Source organism: Hipposideros armiger, unplaced genomic scaffold (assembly GCF_001890085.2).
Source record: "Hipposideros armiger isolate ML-2016 unplaced genomic scaffold, ASM189008v1 scaffold_816, whole genome shotgun sequence".
Classification (NCBI taxonomy): domain Eukaryota; kingdom Metazoa; phylum Chordata; class Mammalia; order Chiroptera; family Hipposideridae; genus Hipposideros; species Hipposideros armiger.
The window spans coordinates 146,859-159,502 of NW_017732166.1; the positions used below are offsets into that span (position 1 = coordinate 146,859).

General features: G+C 42.8%; 1 protein-coding gene across 1 annotated transcript in view; it reads right to left on the minus strand.

The window, feature by feature from the left end:
- LRRC69 (leucine rich repeat containing 69) overlaps nucleotides 1–5,922 on the minus strand; it is a 109,747-nt gene extending 103,825 nt beyond the window's left edge. Inside the window, 3 exon segments of the mRNA XM_019628911.1 lie at nucleotides 1,520–1,586; nucleotides 1,733–1,857; nucleotides 5,851–5,922. Of these exon segments, the coding sequence (XP_019484456.1) occupies nucleotides 1,520–1,586; nucleotides 1,733–1,857; nucleotides 5,851–5,922 (264 nt within the window).
- Between the last annotated feature and the right edge of the window lie 6,722 nt (nucleotides 5,923–12,644).

Below are 12,644 nucleotides of genomic sequence, written 5' to 3' on the forward strand. Positions count from 1 at the left end.
ACTCTTCCTGCTGGTGTCAAATTGTCCCCAGAAGATTTCATCCATTGGTTCCATTCGTCTCTCATGGCAGCTTTGAAGGGTTTGTTAATGCTGACACCAAGTGGTTGGAGCTGGGATGTCAAGCCTCCAGGTATGACGGCAAGTTTTGTTTTTTGCTCTGCAGCAATATTATTTGTGGTTTTTGGTATGTGTGCCCTGAACTGATCAAGCACCAATAGGGCAGGTTTGTGTAAGAGCCCACCTGGTCTACTGCTCCAAACTTTCTCAAACCAGATCTTCATCCCATTCTGATCCATCCAACCCTTGTCATGAATGTGGACAATCACTCCTCGAGGAATGTCTTCTTTTGGCATTGTTTTGCGTTTGAAAATCAGCATAGAAGGCAGCTTGGTTCCATCGGCACAACAAGCTAGAACAACTGTATAAAGGCTCTTTTCATGTCCACTTGTCTTCACAGTTACAGTTTTCAGCCCCTTCTTATCAACAGTTCTGTTACATGGGACATCAAATTGAAGGGGGACTTTGTCCAGATTTGCAATCTGTCCCAACTCAAATTGATGTGTCTTCCGACATTGAATAACAAAATGATAAAATTCAAGGACCTTCTGCTCGTAGCTTTCAGGCATCTTTTGGGCAAGTCTGGTACATGTAAGCATGCTTAATCCATTCAGTTTCATGAACCTGAAGCACCAATTGTGTCCTCCTTTGAAATCAGTAACTTCTTTTTCATCAGCAATTCTTGCCTCATGCTGAACCATCTTTGTGGACACAGGAATTCCAATTGCCCCTTGCTCTTCAATCCATATCTTCAATTCCCTCTCTAAATCTGGCCATTTTGCTGACTTGCCTCTCATGGCCTCCTTCTGCTGTGAAGGTTTTTCAGCAGGGTTTCTTCTTCCCATAGCCAGTCTCGGATTGTTTTCTCAGTTGGAGGAGGACCAAACTGAACATTCAGCAGCACAATTTCCATTCACTTTTGCAAACTGGATCACTTTTAACTTGAATTCAGCACTGTACGAAAATCTTTTCTGAGCCATTTCTAGGCCGAACGTGGCAAAAGGTAACCTACTGTAATATACCGGTAACAAGTGCGAACAATGAGCACAAAGACAACAAGCGCGAAAAAGCAGGAAATGCAAGTTAAAAAATCTACAACCACTGTATAACACATACCCAGTTTTTAGACCCCAGATTTTTTGAAAAGGGGTGTGTCTTATACAAGGGGAAATACTGTAGATGGCACATACTTCTACTAAAAAATTGTTCATTGCTTCTATGAAATTCAAATTTAAATGAGCATCCTGTTTTGTTATTTACCAAATCTGGCAGCCCTAGTTATGTGAAATCATCCAATTATAACCTTCCTTTGTCATAGGAAATTTGGAACTCACTACATCTAATCAGAGGGAAAGCAAATAATGGTTTGTACTCAGATGCCCAAATCTATTTGATAACCCCTCCCAATCATGTTGTAACAAGTTCTTCAACAAAAGAACATTTGCTTCCATGTTTAGCTTACCTCCAGCAGAACATCAATGTTGTTCCTGACCAGAAGTTTCTGGAGCATCTTCAAGAACTTAATCTCCCACAACTAGATCGAAGAACAAAACGACAGCAACTTGTCTGTTCCCCTTCCCCAATCCCCCAGCACTGTTCCCAATTCCCCAATAAAAATCTTTAAAAACAAACAAAAAAAAACCCTCTTATTTTTTAAAAAAAGAACTTAATCTCTTCAGATATGCAAATGAGCCAATTATAGATAAGCTGAAGTTCAGAAAGATCCTCAAGGAACCAAAGGTCTCTAGGAATGCTGGCTACCTGGTTATGATTTATACTCAAATATCTAGAACTTTTAATCTAAAATATAAACAAGGTATATGAATGAAACTCACAAGAATAAGAAAGTCCATTGTACAGACACAGTTTATCGCAAACCATGTGTCATTCACTTTTTTTGTAGTTCATTTGAGCCTTATTTCAGTCAAGTGTTCACAACACTTATTTCAGTCAAGTGTTCAGTCAAGTGAATCATTTGAGCATAAAAAAATTTGTTGTAATTTAACTTTTGAAGATATTTTATAATCAGATGGCTTGTGTTAAAAGTATTTTATGTAATCAAAACTAAGATTTAAAAGAGAGAAAAGCCTATTTCATTCTTTGTATGTACGAGGTTGGGCAATTAAATTTGCAAACTCATCCTAGAAAAAGTGCTACTGTACATACCTCATTGCTGAATCTCACTATGGTCACCTTCAAAGTACTCCCCTTGGGAAGCTATGCACCAACAACCAGCACTTAGTCCACCCTTTTAAGCAATTTTGGAACTCTTTTTCTGGAATGGCCATCAGAGTTGTTGTTGTACTACCCTTGATATCCTGAATGTCATCAAAATGTCTTCCTTTCACATTTCCTTGATATTCAGGTAAAGAAAAAAGTCACTGGGGGCCAGATCAGGTGAAAAGGGAGGGTGTTCCAATACAGTTATTTGTTTACTGGTTAAAAACTCCCTCACAGACAGTGCCATGTGAACTGGTGCATTGTTGTGATGCAAGAGCCATGAATTGTTGGTGAAAAGCTTAGGTTGTCTAAGCTTTTCATGCAGCCTTTTCAGCACTTGCAAATAGTAAACTTGGTTAACTGTCCAGTTTGTACAAATTCATAATGAGTAATCCCTCTGATATAAAAAAAAGGTTAGCAACATCGTTGTAACAAGTTTGCAAACTTAATTGTCAGATCTCATATACCTTTGCTATATTGAAGAGAAAGCCAGAGGACAAAGGATATATACATGTACAAATATACATATATACATGTACATATATATACACACACATATACTCACACATACATATACATACACATACATATTCATGAATATAGGTATAGATATAAATATATAGATATATGTATATAGTTACATGTGAGAACCATTTAGTCCCTATGGATGATGCAAAAATAGATCAGATATAAATTCCATTTTTATGTATATATCATAGTCTAGAAGGAGTTATTACATAGGCTATAAAATGAGGATAGAAAATGCCATTGGAAAGAAAATTACTAAGAAAATTTAAGTCTGTAATTGCAGATATGGTACCTGAGTTATATCACTAGCATTTTGGAAAAATTGACATTTGAACTTGGCCCTGAATAATAAAATATGTAAAATTAGGGCAACAAGCGGGCATAGTAAACTGAGAAAATATTAATATTTTGCAGGAAACAAAAACAAAAAGAAATTAGTACTACTGAGCACCGACCATGTACTTTTGCATTTAATTTAATCATCACCACAACCCTAAGGGTGGAATTATTAACCTTAATTTAGAGGTGAGGAAAATAAAGGAGCAGGGGCAGGAAATATCTTGCACAAATTACTCATTTAGTAGATAACAGTATCAAGATTTAAATGAAGATGTGTCTACTTGCAAAGCAATAATGAAAATATATAATTATCTCAAGGTTGAATGTGTTCAGATTAAAGCAGTAACAGAATGAAGTGACATTTTTAGATAGTTACAAATGGGGGACTGGAGGTTAGGGAAGTGGTCCATGTTAGCGAAAGAGGTTTGGAGGAAGACTATAAACATGATAGTGGAAGCCATGTGAATAGATAAGACTGACAGGAATAACAACAACAACAACAAAAAGGCTAGGAGAAGAGAAAGAAGCCAATGGAATAATTCTTGAAAAATGTGAACATCTGACAATAATTTAAAAAAGGCACAAGAGAAGGCATGAGTACAGAAATAGAAAATGAATCAGGTTAACAAGAAATTTCTAAAGGTATAAAAGAGTATTTCAAAATTAAAGAGGTAGTCAAGGACATCAGCAGCATAGAGGAACGAGAGGACATTCAAGTCTCTCTCCTTGAAGTTACAAGTTGGACAGCTATAATTCAACAACAGATTCCCTGCTCAACACACAAACACATTTGAGACATCGCACAGAGACATCTGAAGGTAGGAGTATCTGAGCAAACAGCAGAGACTAGATGGGGAGGGACAAGGACGCAGACAGAAGCCACAGGCATCCCAGCATTCACCACAGCCCCAGTGGACATGATAGCAGTGAAGGGCTAGGGTGCAGCTCTCCAAAGAGACAGAAACAGCAATCAGGCCTGGGTGGCTGGCAAACACTGACATTGGGCCCAGAGTCAGGGGCAGAGAAACAACGCAAAAGATCACAAAGCTCCAAAGCCCACCAGCATTGAACAAAGGAGTCCACAAACAGGGAATCTGCCCATCCCATCCTGCTGTGGCCTACCAAGCAGCAAGATCCTCTCTAGGCAGATTGCAAACAGGTGGGAGAAAAAAACAAAAACAACTTTCCCACCTAAGTAGTCTGCACTCATTGCAGCTAAACCCATAAGGAAGAACAGAACGTCAGACACTTGAACTTGCTACCCACCCCCAACCCTTGCCCACCCATCCTCCACCTATTGCAGCTACAGCTTACTAGAAGCAGCTGGGTCAACTTGGAGCAGCCCTGCAGCCACTTCTAGTTATAGAAGGGCAGCAACAGGAGTACATGGGCAACTCATAGCCTGTCCCTTCAAATCCACAGGAGTGGTGCCCTGAAACAGGCAATTAAGTCATGGAGGGAACACCACATACTTTCTACAGCCCAAGCAACACAGCCCAGGCAACACCGCCCCAAAGAGATTCCAAAGCCCTAAAAGTGTAAAAGAAGCTAAAAACTTGCACTTAACTGCCATCTACTGTAAAACCCAAGAAAGGCTTCTACTTATTAACTAAAATTCTGTACAATAGCAGCTTTCATTTCCACAAATACACAGGCAAGCAGAATAAATAACCAAAATAACAAGGGAATTCAGAACAAAACTGAAATGTCTCCAGAAAATAACTTAAAGACATGTTACTGTGTAGTTTAAATGACAAAAAATTTATGATTGCAGTCGGAAAAAACTCAACGAGATACAAGAAAACTCAGATAGGCAATTCAACATACTCAGAAATAAAAGCAATGGAGTACTTTACCAAAGAGTGATGCGACCCGCGCACCAACCAAGCATTCCTGACTCATCAGCCAGGAACCCACCAAAAGGGTACCTGAGAGGACGGGGTAGGAGACTGAAAAAGAAAGAGACTAGAGACGAAAGCTCGGGGCAGAAGGTCCACCCAATGCTGATGGCAGAGAGTGGCCTCATTTATTATTTGTATACAGTTTTTATAGCTTAAGTAACTTTCCTAGGGTAGGGGGTTTTGGGGACCTTGAGGGAGTAGCCACCTCCTCTCAGGGAACAAATTCCTTGGAGGCAATCTTTCTGAAGTGAGACAAAACAAAGTATAGCAAGCAGAAACTGTTAACAGGAGGGCCTTCCACTCTGTAGCTTTCAAGGCCGTTGACTGTTTTCTCCTCAGCGGCCAACCTTCCCACGCTGCTCACCCGGGCCTGAGAGCCTGTCAGCCTGCCAGCTTTCAGGCTTAACCCTTACTGCAGACCTCCAGCTCTCAGGCTTAACCCTTACTGCAGACCTCCGGCTCCCTACATCTCCCCCTTTTTTATTTATTACTTAAAGNCCTCTCAGGGAACAAATTCCTTGGAGGCAATCTTTCTGAAGTGAGACAAAACAAAGTATAGCAAGCAGAAACTGTTAACAGGAGGGCCTTCCACTCTGTAGCTTTCAAGGCCGTTGACTGTTTTCTCCTCAGCGGCCAACCTTCCCACGCTGCTCACCCGGGCCTGAGAGCCTGTCAGCCTGCCAGCTTTCAGGCTTAACCCTTACTGCAGACCTCCAGCTCTCAGGCTTAACCCTTACTGCAGACCTCCGGCTCCCTACATCTCCCCCTTTTTTATTTATTACTTAAAGGCAAACCTCTGATTTACTGAGGCTGTGGTTGGCTTCGCTACAGCTGTCTGCCTTGGGTTGTCCTCCTCAAAGAATTGAATCTTACCCATCATGGGCTAACCACCCATCTTACGACTGGAGCCTGTCTTAGGTTGTTTCCTTCCTGGGGATCTTACCCGTCATTGACTAACCAGCCATCTTATAGCTGGCCCTCTACAACGGTGCCTGGCTGGGGTCGTCCCTCTCCCAGGGCTCTTACCCATCTTTGGCTAACCAGCTGTTCTGTGGGCCAAGCCTCACAGAGCCAAACCTGGGGGTGGAAATGGAGCATGAGCATCTGACACAAAAGAACTTTGTTAGCGGGTGAGCAGCGGGGCCGTACAGAGAACTAACAATGCTGTGGACAGGGATATTTAATCTCTATCACGAGTCATGTGCGATGAGCCTCTAGGCTGATTGCCTGAAGGTGAGATTTCAAAACTGCTTGGCGAACTGAAACAAAACACAATATTAGAAGCCAGAGAACCACAATCCTTACTAAAGTCCAGGCAATAATCTGAACAATAGAAATTGATTTGAACTTGTTAAATGTGTTAATTGTATCTTCAGCTAGATCTTTTGGGTTAGTAATATCATTTATTATCCTGCATAGTAGTAATCTTTTTGTGAAGCAGGTCGAGGTCAATGGTAAGATTTGTACTATGCCAAATGCCCCGGAGGTGATCAGAAATGGCCTTCCAATTCCACTGAGTATCGTTATACTTATAACGAGTGACGCAAATCCCTCGATACTTAGCATGACATCGGAGGGAAAGATAGCAGCATATGGCCTCAACCTCATTACCTATCTGAAGAACAGCGTCCTCTAATGCACTAAGGTGGAGCTCAATTTTTGTATCTATATTTTCTTGAGTGTGGAGCGCTTAAGAAGCATTTTGAACAAGCTGTTCAACATAATCTGCTGTTTTGATAGAATTGGTTAGAGATGCAGCAGCTGTGATTGCCACGGCTATGATAGAAATAACTGCTGCAAGGCCTGTTATGATGAGTCCGACTACCCATCATTTTTGGCTTAAACCTTTATTTCCTCGAGGGCTTGTATCCATGGGTCATCATACCAGGAACCCTCAATAATGGTGGGAATTACAATATAAGGTGGCTGGCATAGGATTAGAATCCCTTGCCCTTTGTCTTGTGGACCAATACAATTGGTGTAATGGCAATTTTGACAAGAAATGTTATAGATAGATTTAGATATAGTGATTTGGAAGTTTCCAACCAATAATACTTCCAGGGCCTGTACACAGGCCGTGATGGCATATGATTTTGTATTTTCTTGTGGATAGGCAAAGTCAAACTTAGAAAGATTTATATAATCTGAGGCTACCCACAATCTCCAAATTTCCCTTTGTATGACATTGGAGCTTATGATAAGAACAGGAGCAGCAAAATGTCCTGGGAATGAGACACTTATGTCCGTATATTTAACAGACCAATCATAGATGTAAAAAGGAGTATTGTGTAATTAATGTCTGGTAACGGTGGGCTGTCGACAATCCCTCCATTGTATACTTTTGTGTGTATCTGGGACAATGTTGTTACAGGATGGAAGTGGCGGGGATGAGACATTCCCCCAGCTGAATCCCTTGCTCAGGCCTGTAAAGGACACTACTGTATGGTATTTCTGCATCAGGGCCCCAGTAGGGGATCTGTGACGTTGGTTGTCTTTAGTCTTATCAGTGTATATAACCATGCCTAGTAGGAGGCACCCTGGTACTAGCATGTGGGAGGCACAAAGTGGAGGGTTATGGGTTAAACCAGTATAATTCAAAGCAGCCTGTTGAGGCTGTATGTTTTTTTACTTCTCCCTCTAAAGGGTATGAAGTGTTGACCACATCTTAAGGGTAGTCTCATTCCAGGTTGTGGGAATGACTGTTGGTGGGTTGGGATAGTATGTCCAATACGTGTCCCCCTGTGTTATACTTACCTGCCATAACAGAATAACCAGTGTTGTAATCAGGAGTTTAGTAGGCTTTACCTGATCCCAGGTCCGGGCTGATCTTTTCCTCGGCTTCTGGGACTCTTGGCTCTCTGGTGTCCCTATGATGTTGTTTGACTAGGCATTCCAGGAGCCACCGAGGAACGTCTACTGTCCTAGGAAAAACACAAACATGTCCTCTCCCCCACACCAGGACTGGATCTGGTCCTTGCCAACTACCTGTGAGGGGGTCTTTCCAGTGGACGAGAGCCTCCGCAGCAGGACTGGGATTCCAAAAACAGTCTGCTGCAGAGTGACCTTGAGCATCCATTTGTAAAAAATTTAAAGTGAAAAGTGCATGGTTTAGTTGGTTGTGTACTGAGTTCCCATAATCTCCCCCCTTTTGTTTTAATAATTGATTTTTGAGTGAGCAATGAGCATGCTCAATAATTCCTTGACCCTGTGAGTTATATGGGATACCTGTGAGGTGTTGGATCTGAAAAGTTAAGCAAAAATTTTGAAAGGTCTTGCTAGTATATCCAGGCCTATTATCAGTCTTTATGACTTTTGGGATGCCCATAATGGCAAATGCCTGGAAACAGTGACTGATGATATATTTTGTTGCCTCACCAGAATGTGCTGTGGCAAATAAAAACCCAGATTTAGTGTCAATAGTGGTATGAACATAAGGAGTATTTTTAATACTAGGAATATGAGTAACATCCATTTGCCAGATGTGATTTGGAAGTAACCCATGGGGGTTAACTCCCAAATGTGGTTCAGGAAGCAAAGTTGTACAGTTGTTACACTTTTTATCTGTCTAGCCTGTTCTCAAGTGATCTTGAACTGGTGTCGGTGTCTTAGTGACTGAGCATTTTGGTGGTGGAGAGTATGAGACTGTATGGCCTTCTCCACAGGGCTCATAGGTGTGGCAAAAAAGGTCTGGACTGAGAGATCTAGCGATTGAGTAGCCACGTCTGCAGCAGCATTGCCTGTAGACAAAGGTCCTGGAAGGTCAGAGTGTGCTCTAATATGACCAATATACAGTGGCTGCCACCTAGCAAGAATGGTCTGTTGGTCTGTTTTAGTTGATGGAACATATGGAACAACTCCTCAGTGGTGGCTGAGCTAATATGAGCTGTCTCTATAACCTTGCAGACACCAAAGACATAATGACTATCTGTATAGAGGTTTAGTGGCTGGTGTGAAAACATATGTAAAGCCAGGTAACTGCAGATAGCTCCACCCGTTGAGCTGAGCTATACCTTGTGACCTTGGTTAAGGTCTGAGTAGGGGTGTGGACGGCTGTCCTGCCATTGCTGGAGCCATCTGTGAAAATTGTAACTGCTCCTGGAATGGGCTGAGTTTGTAACACTGAGAGGAAAATGAACGATGTAGGCTTTGCAAACTCTAAGAGTTTATTAGCAGGATAATGACATCCAAGCTGACCAGGAAAATTTGCTAAAGCTATTTGCCACTCCGTGGAGTTTGCATATAACTAAGATTGCTGACCACTATCAAAAGGAACTATAATGGCCTGAGGCTCTTTTCCAAAGAGCTGGAGACATCTTCATCTCCCCTTAGTAATAAGTAAAGCTGCTAACTCATAATATGGCTGAAGATGTTTAAAAGGAGTGCTCTTTAAATGTAGCCACTCCAACGGACCAGCAGGTTGCCACATGACCCCTGTAGGTATAGGGTCTGTATTACAAATGATGAGATACAGGTTGGGATGGATTTACTCGAGTAACCTGAGCCTGTTGAATGGCCTGTTCTACTCTGGCCAAAGTGAGTTTTGCCTCTGGAGTGAGACTCGGCGTGGGGGCGGGGTGGTGTCGGACTAGGCTCTCCCTGGAGGATATCAAATAGTGGTTGTAAATCTCTAGTAGTTAATCTTAAAAAAGGCCTAATGCAGTTACTGTCCCCTAGAAGTCTCTGAAAATCATTAAGTATTTTGAGGTGGCTAATTTTAATCTGTACCTTTTGTGGTTTAATTAATCTCTGAGTAATCAATGTCCCTAAATAAGAGAATGGAGGGTTTTCCTGAACCTTTTCTGGGGCAATGACTAGCCCTACCTTAGTAAGATTATATTTGAGGCTCCCATATATTTGATATAATACCTCCTTGTTAGCATGTGAGATAAGAATATCATCCATATAACGAATGATATAAGCCTCTGGGTGTAATTGCCGTATGGGCATGATGGCTTGACTAACAAACATCTGACAAATTGTAGGACTATTGGCCATGCCCTGGGGAAGAACCTTCCATTGGAAACGTTGCATGGGCTCCCTAAAGTTTAGCGATGGAACGCTAAATGCAAAATGTTTTTTATCATCAGGATGGAGAGGGATAGTAAAAAAGCAATCTTTTAAGTCTATAATAATTAAATGGTGATTTATTGGAATAGCTGTGGGGGAAGGAAGCCCAGGCTGCAGCTCCCCATGACTTCCATAACGGCATTAACAGCGCGCAGGTCTTGTAACAGCCTCCAATTTTTAAATTTATTTTTAATAACAAATATAGGCATATTCCACGGGCTGGTGGACAGCTCTATGTGTACAGCAGCAAGGTGTTCCCGGACTAATTTCATAGCCACAAGTTTCTCCTGAGTTAAGGGCCTTGGTCAACCCATACTGGCATCTCTGGAAACCATTTGATTTTAAATAACTTGGAGTGGGCTGCAGGAGATACCAAGGCCCCTAGGGAAAATTTTGATACCCTAGTCCTGATCTGCCAGTCTTAGGAATAGTTTGTACAGGCTCAAGTCTGCCCTGTCCTGAGGTGCCTAATCCCTGGCCTGGAATGTATCCCTGATTGAACATAATATTAGTGGCTGAGGAACTAGGACTATAAATCATGACTTTTGACTTAAAATGTCCGATCCACAGAGGTTAACTGGGAGACCCTCAAGGATGAATGGAGTAAACGTTCTGGAGTGTCCTTTAAGGTCTCTCCAAGTTAACACTTTGGAACTTTGTCAAGGTCCCGTTTTCATCCCTATGCCCTGGTGACTAGTTAAATCCTCCTGTACAGGCCAGGACGATGACCAATGCTGTTTAGAAATTACAGATACATCAGTACCTGTGTCAATGAGACCCTGGAACGCTTTTCCTTCTACAGTTAGGTTTAAAATGGGTCGTTCTTGCCCTACTCTCTGGACCCAAAATACATCTGAGGACCCGAAGCCTCGGGACCCTTGCGCCTGCTGAGAGGCAGTTCTACCTGTTGTTACAGTGGGGATAAATACTATTTGTGCTATTCTATCTGTGGCAAGGACCTAAATGACGTCTCTAATAGCCCCGGCCATATTTTATTTCTCCTGTATATTCAGAATCTATGACTCCAGGGAAGACTTGAAGTCCTTTCATGGTCCAGCTACTCCGGCCAAGAAGAAGCCCCACTGTATTAGGTGGCAGAGGGCCATAAACTCCAGTGGGGATGGCCTGTGGACCCATTTGCGAGGTCAATATGTACGTGGAGGAGGGACTCAGGTCCAGTCCTGCGCTTCCTGGGGTGGCACGGTATAGTTGTATAGTGCGCCGTATTGGCTGTCACCAGGATAGTAGAACGGGTTGTTCCTGGACAATGGGGCTGTAAGTGATTGCTGGCTGTCTACTGGCACCAGGGGCACAAGGGTTAAAGCCCCCATTATTTGGCAGGGCCGGGGCTGGCCTCTTGCCGTTTCCCAAAAGCGGTTGCCCATTGATATCAAATTGAGACCTACAATCTTTTACCCAGTGTTTTCCACACCTGCACCTGGGCAAATCTGAGGTGAGCATCCAGACTCCGCCTAGGGATTTTTATTAGGACACTCCCTAGCGAAATGGCCTGCCTGCCCACAAGAATAGCATACTCCCTCCTTACGATTTCTCTCCCTCTTTTGTTGCAGCTTTGGGTTGAAAACCTTTTGTAGTGCCATGGCAAGAGCATTGCCCTGAATATAAGACTGCCCTACATCTGCACAAAGGAGAATAAAATCTGAAACATTAGCTTTCTTTCTATAGGGCTGTATTATAGATTTACAAGTAGAATTGGCATTCTCAAATGCTAACTGTTTGGCAAGAAGCTGTGCGGCCCCTGGGTCATTGATGAGCCAATCTATGGCTGCAGGAGCCGAGAGACGAAGTCCTGATTTGGCTCGTCCAAGCCCTGTCTTACATTAGACAGCTCCTCTGTCTTTGCCCCTGTGGTAGGACGTGTCCTCCAGGCCCTAGTAGCACAAAAAGTAATCTGTTGATAGGCTATCAGAGGATATCTTACTTGATTATTTATGCCTGTATAATTCCCTTCTCCCTTAAGCATTTCAGCTGTGACAGGTATCTGGTGTGCAGCATTTCACTCTGTCTGCTGCTTGCACTAGTCAACGAACTCCGCTTTCCAGAGCAAATAATCCCCTCCAGTTAGAGAAGCCTTAGTTATCATTATCCAATCCTTTGGAGTAAGGGATGTGTTTGTAGAAATGGTCTCAAGTAATGCTAAAGTAAAAGGAGCAGTAGGCCCATACTGGGCAGTCAAGGCTTTGAGTTCCTTAAGTGTCTTAAAAGGGATAGGCTCGTGTTCCCTAAGCACCAGCCCCGGATTATTAGGGTCTGGATGTTCTATTACCGGAAAGCAAAATTGTTGATACTCCCCAATATCCTCGCCTCTTTCCACAGCCTGCCTTAACCCATAGAGTACACTTGACTCTGGGATCCTCTTCTTAGAGCCCGAGACATATTTAACAAGCTTTTGCGAAACAGGCTGCTGCTGCCGCTGCACAGATGGCGGCGGGTTCCTGGGGGGCGTGACACCTTCACCTGAACGACAGGCGGCCCAAGCGGTGAGGGCCGGCCCCTCCTCCTTAGGGACCT